This window comes from Chelmon rostratus, chromosome 15, assembly GCF_017976325.1.
Source record: "Chelmon rostratus isolate fCheRos1 chromosome 15, fCheRos1.pri, whole genome shotgun sequence".
Lineage (NCBI taxonomy): Eukaryota > Metazoa > Chordata > Actinopteri > Chaetodontiformes > Chaetodontidae > Chelmon > Chelmon rostratus.
This window is the reverse complement of record NC_055672.1, coordinates 13,470,463-13,490,067: the sequence shown is the minus strand read 5'-3', so window position 1 is coordinate 13,490,067 and position 19,605 is coordinate 13,470,463. Positions and strand designations below refer to the sequence as shown.

General features: G+C 42.5%; 1 protein-coding gene across 1 annotated transcript in view; it reads right to left on the bottom strand.

The window, feature by feature from the left end:
* Positions 1-19,605, bottom strand: part of bahd1 (bromo adjacent homology domain containing 1) — a 29,990-nt gene that overhangs the window by 6,477 nt on the left and 3,908 nt on the right. The window contains exons 2-3 of the mRNA XM_041954376.1: positions 3,641-5,411; positions 207-616 (exon numbers count right to left, since the gene is read on the bottom strand). Of these exons, the coding sequence (XP_041810310.1) occupies positions 207-616; positions 3,641-5,285 (2,055 nt within the window). The 5' untranslated portion in view covers positions 5,286-5,411. The remainder of the gene's footprint in view (positions 1-206; positions 617-3,640; positions 5,412-19,605) is intronic.

Here is a 19,605-nt window from a genome sequence, read left to right as displayed (position 1 = left end):
GTCTTCTGCGTCTCAACAGAAATGAGGACAGTCAGGTGTTTGGATGAGACTCAAAACACAGTGAAAGCCTGATAAGACAATAGTGTGTGTGTGATAAATCAACCCCAACTCTCTCAGGACAGTCAAGTTAAATTACACCATATTTAATTACAAGCGGCACCATCGTGGCTGTGTCACAAAGCACCAGCATGACTTTCTCTACATACCACTGAGAAAACCTCCTTCTGAAAGGGCAGGCCAACTGGCTGCCAGCCGTTGGTGGTTTTTTGGCGGCCGTTCTTCGGCTGCTTGGCAACCGTTCGCTCTCCAACGCTGGCAGAGCCAAGCTTCTGTTTCTTGTCCCTGTTGAGAGGGCAGACAGCCGAGCTGATGCTGCCGGTGCCGCGCGCGCCAGACCTCGACCCGCTGGGCGACTTGGCACTCTGCGGACACTCCTTCGCCACCTGCAGCGGAGGCTGCGGTTGGCTGGGGTCGGACAGCGGAGTCTGAATGTGGGGCACTGATTGGCCGGCTGGAGGCACAGTGGGAATGGGGCAGCCAGTGAGGATTCTGGGGCTGGGACAGATGGGGACGGAGGAGGGACTGTGATGGTCATTGAGGGTTGATGGGTAGTCGTCTGAGGAAGGAACAGAAAAGACAGTGAAGGAGAGTGGCGGACAACATGTAGTCAGTCCTTTAAGGAGCAGCTACAGTGATCAACAGCCTTTAACAAGGTCAGATAACAGACATGAGCGACATGCATTGTTATTAGCTCTGCTGAAGCAGCAGAAAAAACAAACAGAGCCTCCATTAAGTTCAATTATAGCATTTATCAGAGGAGCCCCGGACACAGACACACACACACACACACACACACACACGCGCACACACACACAGAACATTTATTCAAGTGCTGTACTTAGGTACTTGCACTTTGCTTGAGTATTTTCTTATTATGCAACTTTATACTTCTACTCCGCTACATCACAGAGGCAAATTTCTGACTTTTTACTCCACTACATTTGTCTGACAGCTTTAGTTATTAGTTACGTCTCAGATTACAATTCTTCATACCCTTCCTGTCCAGTTAAATCTATGTATCTCCAAATTTGGTGATTTTGAATTTTAATTTTTGTGATAAACTGAAATTAGTGTTCATTTAGGGCTGGGAAAATTCTCCTACTTCTTAATCTAAATAAACTGTTTAAAAACCCTCTTGGATTAGCTGGAAACTGCAAAATCTGAAAACAGGCTGTTTTTCTGAGCTTATGAAAAGTTTTTGGAGATGGTGTGGTTCTCACAGGACAGCGACACTACGAACGTACGATGCTCTTATAGAACATGATGCATTGCTGTAGATTAAACTACCCAACAGCATATAAAGCAGTTAAAATGAGCTCGACCTTAAACAGCAACATGCACATTTTTTGCAGCAGTAACATTAATGTTAAAACATGATATATAAAACACAGACAGACCATTTAACTGCAGAATGAGCATTTCGACTTTTGATACTTTCATTAGATTTTACAGATAATACTTACATACTTTTACTTAAGTAAGTTTTGAATGCAGGACTCTTACTTGTAGTGGAGTATTTTCATAATGTGGCATTGCTACTTTTACTTAAGTAAAGGTTCTGACTACTTCTGTCATCTCTGCGCAGAAAACTTATTAGACCATGAGATTTTATTTCAGCTGCACACCCACAAAGGTGTTTTCATGGGCTAATTAGCCACCTGCTCAGGTGTATGTTGGGTGTAGACTGAGAATGTCACCAAAGTCCATGTACAGTTGTAAGCCGCTTCGCTTCAACAGATGCAATAAAATGAACAGGAGAGCAAGGGAGATGTCAATCAAACCTGATCTGTACACGCCCGTTCAGGACTGAGAATAGATCTAATTGGGCAGAAAAGTGGCAACACCTGTGTGGGCGGGCCATGACGGTAACCTGTTGAGGCGAAATTCGTATCAAAATTCACCAAAGTTGGACTCCAGGCAAAGTGAAGATGCAAATCTGCTACTTACTACGCATGTGTGAGCGTACCTTGAGGGATTTTCACTTGTCATGGCAGGAAAAGTACAGGTGTTATTAATAACATTAGCAATGGATCGCTTCCACTCACGTGCTCTTGCAAGCCACGCCAGTGGGCAGACAGGCACCGTAACAGGATAAGCAGCTCAGCAGAATGCAGCCGTCACTAATTTTATTATTTATACCTGTGCTCTTCCTGCTGTGACATGTGAAAATGCCTTCCATGTAAAAGGCCTAAAACCCACAGACCTCCACTGAGATGAAGGCTGACGGTGCTCTTGTAGAAAAGAGCCTCAACCCTCACGGTCTGACCTGGTTTTGGCTGCTGGAGACCACAGGAAGAGAGAGCGGTGCAGCTGAGGCGCAGCACTACACTGGTGTACGCCCATGTGTTATACGTGTTGTTTTAAGGTCACTTTCAGGTGTTTTTAACCATACACCCACGCGGTCAGGCAGAAGCACACACACTCACGCCCACGCACTGCTTGTGTGTTACACCGCAGACATAACAAAGAGGTTTCCTGTTCTGGTTCACATCACTGACTTGAACACAGTAACTAACTGCTGACACTGGAGCTCATACAATCAGCTCATTAGGTTTCAGCTGCACAGGCCTTGTATTCACTGTCCGGCAGCTTGTATTCAAACTTAGACAAAAGGGGTCTTGCCCTTTGTCTGATATTTTTTTGTTACTTCCCACTCAAGTGACATTCCAAAATGGGAGATTAAAAATGCCTGACATGATAGCTATTCTCAGCACATTGTACTGCTTCGGCAGCCGGATTAGCAGCGGGGACACTGCATACGAAATAACCTTATAACTAAAGTCTGCTAATGAATGATTAACGCTTAAACTTATTCGGAAATCCTACTGTCTTACGTAAAAGGGTCAGTGATTTTACACATGAAGTTCAGTTTACTTGTCATGGGAGTGCTGCTCAGCCTAATTTCTTTTGTGTTCTTTTCTGCAGGGAGCTCTCTAAAGTCTGACAAATAATCCTGATAATGTCACAAAACAACACTAAATCATTGGAGTAACCTTTTAATCAGCCCTCCGTAATGTCTGGTCTTCACAACTCTTTGTACGCCATTTTAATTTACTATCAAAACATCCTTTTCTACTACAATATCTGCACACAGCTGTTGACACACAGACCTAATGCTGCTCCTTTTTAGAATTTTTCTTTTATCTTTTATGTGGTCAAAATCTTGGTCAGCCCACTTCATAAGGTTTCCATGGAAGAGCTTTTTTTTTTCTATGGTTTGCTTTACACTTCATGTCATAAGGAATTCACATCAGCTAAATTATATCTATACCACAAATAATAAAGTGGTTAAAATGACTTAAGCTGACGTGGCTGGAAGCTCCAGAAAAACCAAGCAAGTGGACTCCATGGTATGAATTTGTCAAACAAACACAACATCACTGCAGTAAACATATCCTTTGACTGTTCAGAGATGATGGACACTGTCCTATTCTTTTGCCTCACATCTGAGGCACTTGAGGAAGTTATCAGTGTTGTTACATAAGTGCCATCAAGACAGATACCTGTGCATCAACTCGCTGACACACTGCTGCAGCTTACAAAAAGTAAACCCAGTAATGCCAATCCTCTGTGTGCTCACCTCTTTTGATGCCGTGGTTACATTTGGTGCAGTCTGTGGGGCTGAAGGAGCACCCTCCCCTGGAGATGGCTGGAATCACACTGGTATAGGAGGAGTAGCCGTTGATCCTGCAGGGCTCTCCGTAGCACGCCTCCACTGAGGTGCAGCAGTACACTGGATGGGTAATCCCTGAGGGCTGTGAACCAGTGCTGGGGAGCAGCTTGGGTCTTTTGCCACTTCTTGGGCATAAAGTGAGGGGGGATATGGGAGAGGGGGAGTTGTCTGGGTGGCTGAAGTGGACGTAGTACCCAGGAAAACAGGTGTACGTGTGCGGGCTGATGGTTATGGCTGCTGGGTGGCCTATGGAGTGGGGGGACTGAAGATGGTGGTGATGATGATGGTGGTGGTGATGATGGTGGTGGAACACCTCGGACAGCGAGCCGTCCTCTGGTTCCTTGAAGGTCTTGTCCTCCAGGAAGAGGGCCAGTCTGTGACAGTACTCGACACATCTCTCCTGGGAGCAGCAGTAGCAGGAAGACACCTCGGCTTCCACCTGCTCCTCTTTGATTGTTTTCAAGGAGAATCCCAGCGAAGAGCCACAATGGAGCGCATGCTTGAGACACTCCTCCCCTCCTGTGCTGCCTTTCCACTCTGGATCCAAAGCCTTGCTTTTACACAAACTACAGCATCCCTGGATGGCAGAGCCCAGCTGGGAATGAACCGGATCATCTGTACCCTGTTTTCTGTGCTTTAGTTGGTCCTCATGTTTGGGATGTGTTGTTCTTTTGGTCAGCGTTGATCCTCCACACACTGGCTTACCGTTAATCTCATCCTGAGTAGCTGCTGCTTCACTTCCACTGCCCGGCTTGGACTCCATCTTTTTTTGCCGTTTGGTTCCATACGCAGCACTGGTGAGTTTGAGCAGCGTTGCAGCAGTGAGGCCGGCCTGACGCCGAGGCGTTGGTGCAAACAAAGCCAACCAGTCAATGTTCTGAGCCTCCGCTGCTGATCGCTTCTGCTTTTTACGTCTTTCTTTGGGGCCCACTTTTCCTCCTGAAGGAACCTTTTTGGTATTATGACCTCTATGTTCCATTTTAATGAGACTATCTTTCGCTGGATCTTCATTTGACGGCTGCCGTTTCTTTGTGAAATTGGATGTGAGAGAATCGTCTCTGTAGAGCAGCAAGCTGTTGACAGCCTCAGCATTGAGAGATGCTATTCTCCGCCTGCGGGGCTCAAAGACTGGTGCGGGCAACATGAATAAGGCGTCCGATTGGTTGATTTTTGGTTCCAGTGCTTGCTGATTGGCTGTGGAAGTTTTCTTAAGTCCAGATTTGGTCCGTCTTTGAATGGAGCTGGAGTGCAGCTTCTTTTTGACTTTAACACTCTTCTGTTTCCCTGTTTTTGGTGCATCCTTTTCTTTACCCGCAACTCCTTTCTCCTCCAGACGGGTGAGCAGGACGCAACAGTCCAGTGCTTCTCCATCACCCACTGCCAGTGTCTTATTTCTATGTCGATGTGACTCTTTCTTATCCTTCCTCTTCCTTCCTCTCAACTCCTCCTTTCTCTCTTTCTTTTTTTTCACACCACCTCCTTTCACCTTGCTTGCTTTCTCCTTTGGGGGCTTCCTGCATTTCACAGGCTGGCTCCGCTGAGCTTTCACCATGGTCTCAGCGTCCACGAGCAGATCCACTGCCTCCTCTTCATCCACAGGGTCCTACGATGGTGGGTTTCAGCTCAGAGAGACCCTTCAGTGAGCATCATCATGGATCATCACCTGGGTCCATACACTCTGTGGAGAGACAAAGGTCAGTCATTTAACTTGAAAGCTGAAGCCACACATAGACATCACTCTTGTAGAAGCTGGGAGTGATTTCATGTAACAGACAGGATCTTCTGATGCATAATTTAACAACCGGTTTTACTTGGTTTGCTGTCAATTTCCAGGTCCCCAGAGAATACGACCACTTAGACAATCTTTCTCCCAAACATGCAAACCACACTGCAGACAGGATGGAGGAGAAACTGAGATAAAGAGCATATTATGTTAAGTTATGTTTAAGCCTGAGGCCATATGCACATCTTTGACCTCCTGTTCTTTTTAGACTTAAATCATCATATGTTAATTAACTGTGTGGAAGCTGGTGCGTTTTGATTTAGGGTTGCAGCCAAATAATACTAAACAAAAAAAATGCCTTTTGGTCCTTTGTATCAATAATGACCATTTTAAGGTCCTTGAACCCACGTTGAAGCACATTATCCAACAGGAGCTCAACATTATGAGCATTCACCCACTCACTGCTAAAACACAGAAGCACAGAGCAGAGACAGATGAGGCATTTAGGGTGATGTGTTCAATATTTGATACGATGGATGCTTTCAAAAGTGATTTGGATCAGGATTTCACAAGTCCACACAGATTTAATTTTAGCCATAGCTGCAGCCTGTAGTTGATCTCTGTATTTGTACCAAGGCTTACCAAAGAGCAGGCAATTAGATTAAACATGAAAAGACAGCAAAGACTGTCTCACCTCGAAAGGCTACATATATCAGTTTCTCTGAGGTCAAGGGATTAGCGACCTCTTTAAATAACTGTGAGGTAAGACAGGAAGGTATGGAGGCAGGTATGAAATAAAGGAATAATTATCCAACGTTTGGGGACACAAATACAAACAGTATGATCAAATGACTCATGAACTGATCCTTATTTCACCAAAACTGGTGGCAGAAACACCCGTCACACAATAGCCTCTTCAGTTTCCATGTCAACAGGCTGGAACAGAATGCATCAAAGCATCTCCAGTACCTTCGCAGTAGAAGATGCGTGATCAGCCTAAGGATCCTCCGCAGTTCACACGAGACTTCCTGCTCTCTCAACACACTAAAAAACACCTCACTTTAGGGAAACCTTTCAAATTCCCGGTGAGTCGACCAGCAGTGACCTTAATGCAATGACACTCCTGTGTGCTACATAAAGAGGTGAATCATCCTTCTTGCTGCAGCCCTGAAACACAATTATGCCACTTGACCTCCAAGATCTAAGTCAACATAGGTCTTTTTTTTATGTTAAGTGACTCTTCAGCCAGAAAATCATTCAGCTTACACAATAACACACTCTCTCAGGAACAATCAAGTCCGCATCTTATTTCCATTAATACGTGACTCACATACAACAATCAGGAGACTGATTTTTTTACAAGCTGCTGTATATGTACCTTTCAACACATGCAAAATGATTTGTGCTGTGCTTAAAGTCAATCTCCAAAATGATCTGCAGCCTTTAGTGTGTTGTAGGAAATGTTACAATTACAAGTTGAGCTAAACAGAGCTTGAACTAACATTTCCAGTATTGATTAATCTGCAGATTGTTGTCTCTTTGTCTATAAAATGTCAGAAAATACTGAAAATACTTCTCACAATTTCTGAGAGCCAAAATTGCTTCACAACCCAAAGATATTGAGTTTACTGTGATATTAAACAGAGAAAAGCAGCAAATATTGTTTACCTGTGAGTTAATATGAGAGAAAAAGTTGAATTTTCCCTGATCTAAAGGTGCAGAGGTACGACCTCATCAACAAGTGAATATCTTTTATTTCTTTTTGAACGAAAATGCGTCAAGGGAAAATATGATCCCAGCTTCATGTAAAACGGGCTTCACATGCAATTATCTGATCTACATGAGTCCACATTGGACTCAATTTTCAGGACCAATTTTTTTTTTTTAAATCCCACATCAGGGCAAAAATGACTCACTGCGATCGCTCTAGTATTGGAAATAACAGACTGGACCGGCTGCAGTCTGAGATGCTCTTATGCGCTCATTGTAAATGATGTTGATGCCCTTACTAATGTTTTCTTTCTCTGAATCAAAGTGCATCACATCAAGTTTAAATATCATTTGTGTGCCTGCTGTCCTGATTTTAAGTGAGCCACTTACAGCTGCAACAAAGCTTTAAATGACTCGGGAGGGGCAATCAAGGGGAGTTTATATGCATATGTGTGCTTGCTTAAAACCTTCGTACCACAAGCTCTCTTTGCTAAGAATACATAAAATACAGCTGATTTCTATTTGCAAACACACTATTTCCTGTTCTATCTCCACAGCATGATATTGGCAACAGTCATAAAAACTCACTTCTTATGCTTGCAGTCAAGCAACATGCGTCAAACAGGGAATGATGACGGGAAATGACTCAAAAATGCAGGCAAATTCTTCTAAAACTGTTTCTGCACAGCATAAATTAGATTAATTGAAGTTTATCTATGCACTCGAGGATTTCCACGACTTCATCTCATCATCAAATGCTCAACAAATCGGCTATTCTTTCTTTTCTTTTTTTTTTTGAAGACTTGCTATATCATGTAACACCCGATGAAAGGCTGGAAAACCAGGACCCAGTGTAGCTCTTGACAGTGTGCAGACAGAGTAATGAGTTTTATTCTGTTTCTCAAGCATTTTTTTCAGTCTGTCACTAACAATTTTCAAATCTGCCTCAGATCCTCTCCACTGAAACCTGAACATACCTTTGGACTCTTGTAATCTGTGATCTGTTGCGGCATTTTATGTCATCTTAAAATGATTGAAAACACACTCGGGTTCAGTTGTCCCACAAATGCAAACCCACTTTGATTCTGGAGTGAACACAACTATCTGGCTGAACAATTTCAAACCAACTCATAGCTCAGTCTGCCCTTACTGCCAAATGACTCGGTGAACCGTGAAATGCAATCCATGAGAGAGAAATTTAATTTCCAGATAACAAGAGGACAGAAGGAGCCTCACGTTGAGTTTCTGTCTGAGGATATCAAATCAAGTTGCTTTTGAATAAGACAAGCATGCACAATGGAAGAACAGGAGCTCACTGAAGAAGATCGTTATTTTTTCCCCTCTAGACCATCACCACACTGACCGCAACAGATAAAAGAAGAGATTTTTCGGTGAAAATTAACGCTGTGGTTTTATATTTACTTGTTTTCTCGTGTCGTGAAGAAACTTCAGACAGGTTGCCATTTTGGAGGCACTTTGCACACTCAGCCTTATGCACTGCAGCAAGCTCCATGCACCCACACATGCACACACAACATTTGTCTCAGGACATTTTGTTTTGGATTAAATATAAACATTGAAAATCCTGGTTTGCAGTTGTATTTCACATCTCTACACCTCTTTAGCAGTTCCTCCATTTTAGAATCATTTCTTGCTTATAAATAAAATAAACTGTTGCCTTTGTGATGTGAGGATTGTGGATGATTTTGCCTTTAAGTTTAAAAATGCACAGATGAGCCGCTGATTATTGGTTGAACACATCCTCTCCTCTTGTTGCTTTTGGGAACATGTGGATTTTTTTTTTTTTTAAAGAGTGGACTTTTTTCTGCATTTTTTCCCTCTTTTTTGAAAAAACTTAAAGAACACCTACACCTACCTGTAATTTAGTGGGGTCAAGGGTCAAAGAAATGAACATGAGGGGTCATGAGATGATTAACAACACAATAGAGAATCAGAAACACACTCCTTCTACATCATCTATGATTATATTTCAGACTTTTCTCTAATAACTGAAATACTTGACAGTTTCACTGTTTCAGGCCTTTTAAAAAAGGGATAATGTGAGAGAGGAAAATCACTGTATTCATACCTGCTCACAACTCATGTACAAATTAAAACAGGGGTCACATAAATAGCATTGCTTTGTTTTATGGGGACACAAGTCAAAAAGGTTGGGAACAGTCATTTGGATCAGTGTTTCCAAACCTTTTTGGCTTGTCAGTGTCAATTTGCGGTGTGGACACGAGTTGTGAGCAGGTTAACTAAAGAGTGATTTTTCCGTCAAGGACTTGTTCATTTGAAGGATTTTTAAGGGCCAGAAAACAGCGGCATGAGGTAGTTATGACTGGCCCTCTTGCACGCTAGTCACTTGTTATGAAGCACACGTGTATCGTCTCGTCACATGATCAAACAGACTTGACGTTGGACCACATGAACATATATATTACCCAGCAATCGTCGCTGCATGTCTGTATTTAACAAAAAACAATATATATATATATATATTTAAATAAAAATTAGCTATGTATGTATTTTACAGTTTATATACTTTATGTAGAATAATTTTGTTACAGATTACTACTATTTTACTCAAAAAAAGAAAAGAAAGAAAGAAAAAAAACATGATGGAGATGGGTTTGTGTATATATAGCAAATGGGACCACTTCTGTCTTTAATTTAATCTTCTTTGAACACTGCTATATTTCAGAAGAGGCAATCTGCATCACTCACAAGGGTCAGTTCAGTCACAATATAGATAGTGTTGGCGGGCCAAAAAAAAAACATCCAGCTTTTCACAACAAACAGAGTCATCAGAAACAGAAAAATGAACTCAGCTTGAGTGCACAAGAAATGTGTCCTGTTCATCATCTCGTGACCCCCCCAGATCCATGTCTTACAAGACAAAGAGAAAAGTTAGAATAACAATGATCATTTTGTGTAACAGATATGTTTTTCTTTCTAATCCCTTCTCATTATCTCGTGATGTCCAGGTTGGTAACCACTGATTCAGAAGATCACATGGGAAGACGTGCACTTCTGCTGCTGAAAATTGCAGAGAATTAAAGGACCTGTCCTTAAGCGCTATGCAATTTAAAGTAAATGGAGCATAATTGACACATAAAATCCACTTAATAATAATTTTGCACCACGGATTTCACCCTCTCTCTGCTCCTGATGGGATATTAACTGAGTGTAGTTTCATGTGCACATACAGAGGAGGAGGTGACTGTGCTGGCTGGCTGTCACACACCCTCGTTCAGAAGAAGGACATGGTGTAGAGCTGTCATCATGAGAGAAAAAGCCCCGAGGCTGGAGCTCTCAGGAATCTAAGCCGCCCTGGTGTGTGTGTGTGTGCGTGCGTGTGTGTGGCTTCAGATATATCACCAAGTCCACTTTTCCTGGAGCTAATCAGCAGCTGAGCAGTCCTCCTCCACCACCACTAACACCAACACTAACCATCCTCCACCACCACCCTTCACCTCCATGCAGGTTCAGACACCAGCAGTTACAAACACACCCACATCCACTCATGGATCAGCATTACATGAAGCAGAAAAAGACACTGATGCGTGGATTGTAACCGGGCTGTGTGAGAGCAGACTCGCCTACTGGAGCTTGTAGTTGACCATGGTGGTGGACGGCGTTAATCTGACAGCATGCCGTAGCAGGAGTGCGGGCTGCGATACGAGAAGTGAAAAAAGCTCCTCAGCGGGGGGAAACGAGTGTAAAACATCGGCACATCCTCGATCGATCGCGGTGTTTGGAGCGGAGCCGCTAGTTAATATCGATATCATCGGGAGCTCGTGTTACAGCCGAGTTGTTAGGAGCAGGCTACCCACCGACCCGATCATCTCCCAACTGTGACGGGAATTGCAGCCGCGATTCATCATTACCTTGTGCGTCCCGTCGGAAATAAAGATTTCCCCAGCAAAAAAACAAACAAACAAAAAAAAATCCCAAATCCCGTCCGTCCTGTCGCTGGCGGTCAGTTTCTACTCGGTCGGACTGCGAGCGATCCGCGGACCGAGCAGCCCACAGTAGCTGGAGACATGGTGAACAAATCGGTGAGCGGTGACCTACTTCCGAAGTGGCATGCTGGAGATAATATTCATGCGCTGCCTGCATTCACGTTCGCCGTTGCACCGGGACATCCCTCTGAAATCACGGTGCCGTCTTCCTGCAGGGACTAAACCGTGTCCGCAATCAGCAGCGGGCTGCTCTACCCCACACTTCACCGTTTTTTTTTTTTGTTTTTTTTTTTTTGTTGTTGTTGTTTTTGTTTTTTAACCTCTTGTGTAAGACGTTTATTTCTTTCCTGCGATAACATTTTCTCACAGCTCTATTTTAACCCACTGGACAACAGAAACATCCCAGTAGAAATTACCAAACTTCCACCGATCTGACATCACTCATTAAAAATAAGGGAAGTGGTCTTCTGAGAAATAGCGGAAAAAATGATTTATTTAATTATTTCTCGATTTGTTACTAACAGCTTAAAACAGGAGAAGAATGAGCAGACAATAAAGAAAAATAAGTTCTGGGAGCCTAATGATGCGCAGACAGCTGACTATAAACTACAGGAAAAATAGGTCCTACAGGACTGTTACAGCATGGCTGAGCTCAGTGGTGAGTTCACACCACTGAAAAACTATAAACTACTGGTCTATAAAAGCTAAGCTCCCATACACCAGCAACATAAACATCATTAAGCTCACTGGCAACCCCTCTGATGACTATTACACCCATAATATAAATCCCTTCCAGTGATTCTGTCACATGAATGACAGCACAAAATAAAAGCATGCATCCCTCTTCATTTGGCACATTTACTGTGTCCTCTTCTCTTAATAAGGCAATAAACAATCATAATCAGTAACCTATAATACTAGTGTACTGCACACTAATAATACACAGATGCCTGACTATAAGTGTCACATGCAAGAAAAGGTCCTGCACAATTAGTCATATGTTAAGGTATTACTGTAAGATCCATTGTAGATTGTTCAGAAGCATCATCTCTTCTCTCAATAGGAAGGAAATTAAGGAAAATAATCAATAAACTGTGATGGATGACACACAGAGAGCTGATTACAACTGTGTCCTGCAGGGACATTATAGTAAGGCACAACTATATTCACTTTAAACCTACTATATTAAATGTAATATGTAAATGTTCTATATGTGCAGGTAACAGTAACAAACATTATCAGGCATACAGCTAAAATAACTGGTCCATCCACAGAAATTGGTCAGTATCAATACTGACGGTCAATTAATTGTTTATGTATTCTTTTAAGCACAAAAAGCAAAATAATTCACTGGTTCCAGCATCCTAAATGTGAGGAATTTGTGAGAAAAGCATTTTTCCTTTCCTCTACCCTGTTAAACTGAATATATTTGGGCTCCTGTCTGTTAGTTTGACAAAATATGACATCTGAAGACGTCTCGTTGGGCTCTGTGAAGTTACGATGGGCATCTGACTAAATGATTTATTGGCTCATCCAGAAAAAAACGAGCAGGTGAATCAACAATGAAAGCTGGCGCCTTAGAATAAACACTATAAAATATGACAATGACACAATAGAAGATCATTGTAAACTCACTGTTTATAGAGCACTGTCAACTGAGTGTAACATCTTTTTTTCTGTCAGATTAATGGCAGCAGAAAATAGAAGCAGGCATCCCTCTTAATTAGGCTCATTTTCTGAATCCTATGCCCTTAATGATACATGGAATCTAATAATGATGATGAGTGATATTACGCTGCTCATCATTTGTTACCCCACTTCTTCAGGAAACACATCATCGGCCTATTACAATATGATACACACAAAAACACACGCTGTCAATGACGACCACGCAGCAGCAGGACGCTCACTGCCAGGAAAAACTTTCAGATTTGCACCAAACGGCAGGTTCAGCCTCGTAACAGCTAACTGATCCAAAAGCTACTATGCTATCAAGTTAACATGTAGTCAGAATGAAGCTTAATTGGGATAAATGCTGATTGTCCTCATCAATATCAGCTTTGCCGTGTGTAATTAACAGCTGTAAACAAGCTGAGTGTGTTGAGTTAATGAGGCGTGAGCACTGGGGGAAGCTGAGGGAATATAGACTGCTGAGAGCTGACCCGCACTGCAATAAACACACTGCAACACACTGCAGAGAGAGGCAGGACGCCGACCAGGACGACTAAATGCTTCCTACATGCAGGAAGCACTCGCTCACTCACTCCTGGTGGTGACAGTACAGACACAACGGTAAATGATGGCTGAAAAGCACATGCTAATTAAAATCTAAAAAAAGAAGAAGATTTATATTGTGCAGATCACAAACGCTTATAAAAATATTCAAAACTTCACAAGCTACATTAAACTTAGAAGAGCAGATTTCTGCAGAGACAAGCTGCAAACTCAACATTGACACATCACCACTTTTTAAGCTGATATAATGTACATGTCAGCAAAGAGCTGCATATTTACACACCCAGCAAACAGACATCAACAATAGCATTCATGTGCAGTCATGTTTCTGGTGACCTGATGAATGTAATGTCTTTAAACTCTGTTTTTGGTCTCCACCAAGGGAAATATTTTCCTGAGGGAAATATTTTCAGTTCAATTCAAAGCACTTTATTGACATAAAAGTCTAAAAAACAGTGTTGCCAAAGCATGATGTGGTCTGGCTCCTCGGCCAGACCACATCATGCCACCAGTTGGCTAACCTCTAACATTGCCCGTGTGATGCTTGATGCTGGGCAGGAAGTGTGCAGCTGCCTGCTGCGGACAAAAATGACGCCGTAGAGTGAACCAGAACAGTAACGTTGTGGCCAGAAAACCAAAAACAATGAGGTGAAAGATGCTGAAGCTCCATAAAGCTGAAAGGAACTGCAGAGTCAGGTGATAATTATCTGCAGGTTCATCACTACGAGCGACTTCTTACACATTAATTTGATCCACTGTTACCATAGAAATACTGATTACAGCTGCTTTAAAGACTTGCTTAAAGGTATATCCCTTTGGCATAACATGTATGGCTTTCAATACTCTGATCAATATAGGAGTTTTGATCATCTCCCACTAACACAAACAGTGTGAATACTTAAAAATCTGAATTTCAACATGCCAATATCAAGTATGAAAAACAGTGTATTTATCTGCTCTGGGATCATTAAAAAAATACCTTCAATCCAGCAATTACCCATAAAGACAGGTATAAATAAATTATCACAACCATCAGAAATCAACACTGTGGGAGGCAAAATATGTGGGAAGTAGCACAGACCTTAAACAGCTGATAGATCAGGCAAATGTGAATAAGGAAATAAAAACTTCATCCAACCACAGATTTGAATATGACGTCTCCTTCACAAGCAGAGAGGGGATCTTAAAACAACGTTAAGAGACCCACAGGCAACTTGACACGGATCAAGTAGTTCAGGAAAATGATGAGTGTTTGAATACACTCGGATTTTACTAATTAGCAGGACTGACTGCTCTGATCAGAGGTCATGCAGCGAGCTGGGAGACACCTTGCTGTCCTTGAGCAAGACACATAATGTGGTTTTAAACTCTACAGCTTTTCTGAAGTCGTCTGGTCCTTCGTGGTCCGTTCCATTCACCTCAGATATCTCCAGACTGATCTACATTTGGCCTTGTACCCCCATTTGACAAGATCTTGCCCCAGAAACTCTCATCTCAGGAGATATTTACTGAGGATGATGAATTTTTCCTTCTGAAGGTGGAGAGATAGCATCAGGGAGAGTGAAATAACACTGTAATTTTTTATTGATCTCTTTCTCCGCTGGCCCGAGAGTCAGAGCTCAGATTCTACAATGGACGAGCTGCCCTCATGCTGCCATCAGAGCATCAGTGCACTGTCCACAAAAAGTTCCCAGTAATATCTGAAGTACGTTTTTGTTCTGTAAAATAGACATTTGTCTACTTAGATTTGCATTGAACCCTTTGAACCCTGTGTAACTTTCGGCATAACATTTACATTTACAAAAATGAACAGCTGAATTCATAAGAAATATGATGGCGGCTAATGTTAGCTAATCTAAGCTGCATATTGCTGTGTAACTGACTTACTGAGTCAGGTCATTGAATTTATGGCTCTTCTATTCATGTGTAACTGTTACACTATGTTTTAGCATTCATGATTATCCTGTAACTGCCACATTGTCCCTTTCTGGAAGACAAAATGTTGTTGATGTGTTAATAAACACTGTAATCAACTCAGTCATCATAATAAATGTTGCCATTGTAGGTTTCTGCAATCACAGATATGTTGAAGCTTTGTTTCTTTACATTTACGTTTCCAATGTTATGTTGTGACACTGCTGTGGTTAAGGTCGGACAAAGAAACTACTTTTTGGAAAAGTCATGTTTTGGCCCAGGGTTCAGTTGCAACAAACATGACTGGGAAATGTTCTAATGTCTGGTTAAAAACACTGGTGGCTGTCATGCCACCACCATCTAGTCCTCAGGTAAGTTCCCCGTACCAACTTCAAAGGTGATGACATGTCAATGTTGCATCCATAACTTGTTTCCACTGGGGTTCGTGTCCCATGAGAAACCAAAAGTGAACAATCTTTTCTTAAACCTATTCAAGGAGTTTTGGTGCCTAAACCTGACCAAACCATGACTGTTTCACAATGTTAACCACATGTTAGACAGGTTTCTGGCAGGAAGGCTTTGTTAGTCGAGAACCTGGTGCGTCTCATACAGATGCTACAGAGACGCTGTTCTATCTCACGAGGAGCAAGTGAGGAATGAGTCCAGGTTGGCTTGTTTAAGTGACAAAAGTGCTTTTTCGCTACTCAAAACTAGCTTGTATGTGTCTTCTTGGCATCCAGTCCTCCAAGGTCTCCTTGCTGCCAGGCTGGCTAAAAGTGGCTGATGTGATCGTGATGGTCAGTTTGTCAATCAATGATGAGATTGTGGAGACACACTGCAACCATGTGTCAGTTCGCCAAAGGTGTATTGAACATCCAATCCCTAAACCATCTATTAATGTGGTCTACTCAGTCATGGCAGGTAGCTGGCCAGCATCACACCTGTTAAAAATGGACTGCCAGTACAATACAGGAGGAAAGGAAGTACAGCCATCCTTTGACATTAAAGGGAAACACGTTTTCAATGTGATGATTCATTCAGTACACACATCATAAAGCAAAGTCAGGAGGCCTTATCCCCTCTAACCACTTCAGCAACCAGTCACGGTCATACTGGCTGAATACTTTGTTATGCTAAGTGTGTGTGTGTGTGCGCATGTGTGTGTGTGTGTGTATGAAACAGAAGTATTTGTGTCACGCATGGCTGCTAGCAACAATGTGATACATGACTGGTTTGTTGGTGTGATAACAACTTGTTCACGCAAGATATTGTTCATGTAGGTTAAGACACTGTTTTATGACAAACAAAGCCTGAAAGTGATCATTTCTGTTAGAAATAAGACTATACAGGAAAAGTATGCAGGAATTGAAAATGACAGGGCATAATGAGGAGGCATAGATTATACCGGCAAGGGTGCAGGACGAGGTTTAAGATCAGACACTGATGCTTATCTGTGGAATCAAAACACAACTTCAGGACTGAATATGCAACACATCAAGTAGGAATATGTTTGCTACATGACAGAACAGGTAGTAAGTTGTTATTTCTCAGCTGCTGCATGTAGCCTTCAGATGTAGAGATGGCAGTTCAGCAGTGCAGAGCAGATACAGGACAGGAAGTGTAATTATCTGCGTCTACTGTTACTCTTCAAAGAGACAGGCCAAGATGTCAGACAGCCTGACTGGCAAAGACGGGGAAGAGGAAAAAAAGAGAGGAGAGCAAGATAAAGATAGTGATGAAGACTGAATTCAAACAAGGTGGAAGCAAAGTGCCAGAGAGGAGCGGGAAAGTGGAGGGGGAGTCTCACACCTCACATCTCATTGAGCAGGAGAAAAGTCAAACTTGGTGGAAATCAGTGGGGCAATTTTTCACATTCTCCCTCCTGCTTTTCTCTGCTTGACAGGTCCTCAGAGATACAGACGTCTGACAGAGACTTCCTGAGAGAGCAGGCTAGAACAAGGGAGAGCAGAAATTAGGAGAATGTGTGAGAGACAGCGACAGAGGGTGGGGAGGGTGGAGGGGTCAAAAGACAAGAGAGTGATGGATTGAGATAGCAGAGAGAAAGGAGACAGAGAGAGATTGTCATCATCGACATGAACAATGACTCTCTGATAGAGGAGGCCTGTCTCTAGATTTTCGACCCAGCTGAGGAGGGAGTGGGGAGGAGGCAGCCGCCCGCCTGCCCACCTGCCAGGGCCTCAGTCATGCTTTTAGCATCTGCCAAACTGAAGGACGCTTGGTGCCATGTGCTTTTCACTGAAGGAGCCCCCCCCCCCCCTGCACACACACACCCCCACCCCATGTAAACAATCCCAGTGTGTGTGAGAAGTGAGCGAGACCCCGGCTCTGAAAGCCCCACATCCACTGCAGCTGTGGGCTGGCCAACAGCTGACGCTGGGCTGTGGGTCTCTGCTCTCTTTCTGCTTCCTTCCCCACCAGCCCCGCCTCCTCCTCTCCCATGTTTCCATGAAACAGACCTGTAATTTTCACAGCTGTGTCTCGGGCACTGTGCCAGGGTGAGTCAGGGAAAGAGAGAGTGAGAGGGGCCGGCTAATGGCTTTTAGAGGAGTACAGGCTACAGCACATCTTAACTAATCCTGAGACACTCAAGATTCAAACCAGAGAAATACTGCAAAACCCATTATACACGTTACAAAACATACAAGTCCAAATTCTGTAAATTACACGGCAGCCACAAATCATAATTCAGGTTATTTTTTTTAAGTTTTGGCTTGGGCTGAAGGATATGCAAAAAAAATCCTATTGCGATTTATTTATTTATTTATTTTTTACAGTTATTGCAATTGCATAATTTTAGTGGAAACGGTTAATTTTTGCATTTCATTTTCATTGAAAAAAAAAATGATGATGTGATTTTGCTGCAGCTGCACCAAACAAGCATGTTCCTTTACATCTGGAGAATATGATTTGTAGGCCGGGCGTCGCCACAATGCTTTATTTATAATGGTTGTGACACATTGAACTTCACCATACTGTGATTTAGATAACATTGCATGCAACTGTCAAACCCTAGTTTTGGCTGGAACTGTACTCAGCAAAGTAACTGCTGAAATCTGGGAATGCACCAACATCCCTACAGCATAGTCAGATAATCAGACAGGTGGTCATGAGACCAATAGCTAAAGTGTGTTTTTATTGTCTGACTGTTGCCCTGTTGGACCCCTTGGATTATCTATAAGGAATATCAGGCATCTGTCCTGAGGCTCCAGAACTCTTCAGGGTTTTAAGGTTAGGGGTTAAAGCTCAAGGATTCAACTGGCTTGGGCTAATTTTAATTAAAAATTGCATAATTACAACAGATAAATGACATGACAGGGGCCTTAAGGTGGGATGTACATTATTACTGATCTTTAGAGGTCCCCACTATGTGTAAATCTAGTTCTAAGATTTAAATTGAAGGGCGTAGATTTGGTTTCAGAGATCAGGGGGACACTACGAGGTAAAAAATAAACAAATAGGTAAATGTTAGAAGAACATGAACTATAAATAAAAACATGAATGCTACATACTTTTTTAGCCATGAGTAGTGCCTGTTGTCCCCACTATTCGCCATTTTCAAACCCTTAAAATGGAGATTTCTGAAAATGCTGCTGACCCCATTTCAGTTTTATAACTGCAGGATTGTGTAGACAGAAATGGAGACATTTGGAAACAATGACGCGGGCACCCACGTTCATAAAACAACAACAATATAAGCCTTGACTATCAGCGGTTAACTGAACATGGATAACATGTTGTCTATGCGCAGGAGAAAAGCTATTATTCGACTGATTTGTGACAATTAAAACTGCATGCACAACGTACCGGAGTGGTCATGTGGTTCGTGTTTTCAGGCATGTTAGTACGGACGGAGATTATTTCTGAAATGGTGCTAAAATGCTTGTGTGGACAGAGATCATTTTCCTTTTAAAACACAGTTTTAAAGTGAAAACATATCGGTGTGGATGTAGCCTTAGGCTGCTGTTTAAAACCCCAACAACCTCCACATACGAGGCAGGGCATCCTGTATGTATCCTGAGAGGCAGAACCCAGGGCGGAAGAAGTCCACCTAGCACAGCTTGCTGCCGCTCGTTAATCTTATTGCTCTCAGCGTAAATGAATAATTGAAAGCTACTCAAAGAAGCATATCAATATTTTTTATCAACTCTTCTCTCATCTGGATCATGGAAGCTGGATAGTAAGAGGATGATGATGTCAGAGAGTTTTAGTAAGAACATCAAATAACTGCAAAAGTGGAGGGTTGCACCGACAGTGGAAATTACACCCTTGACTTCATTATCACCTCCACCGAGGAGGTTATG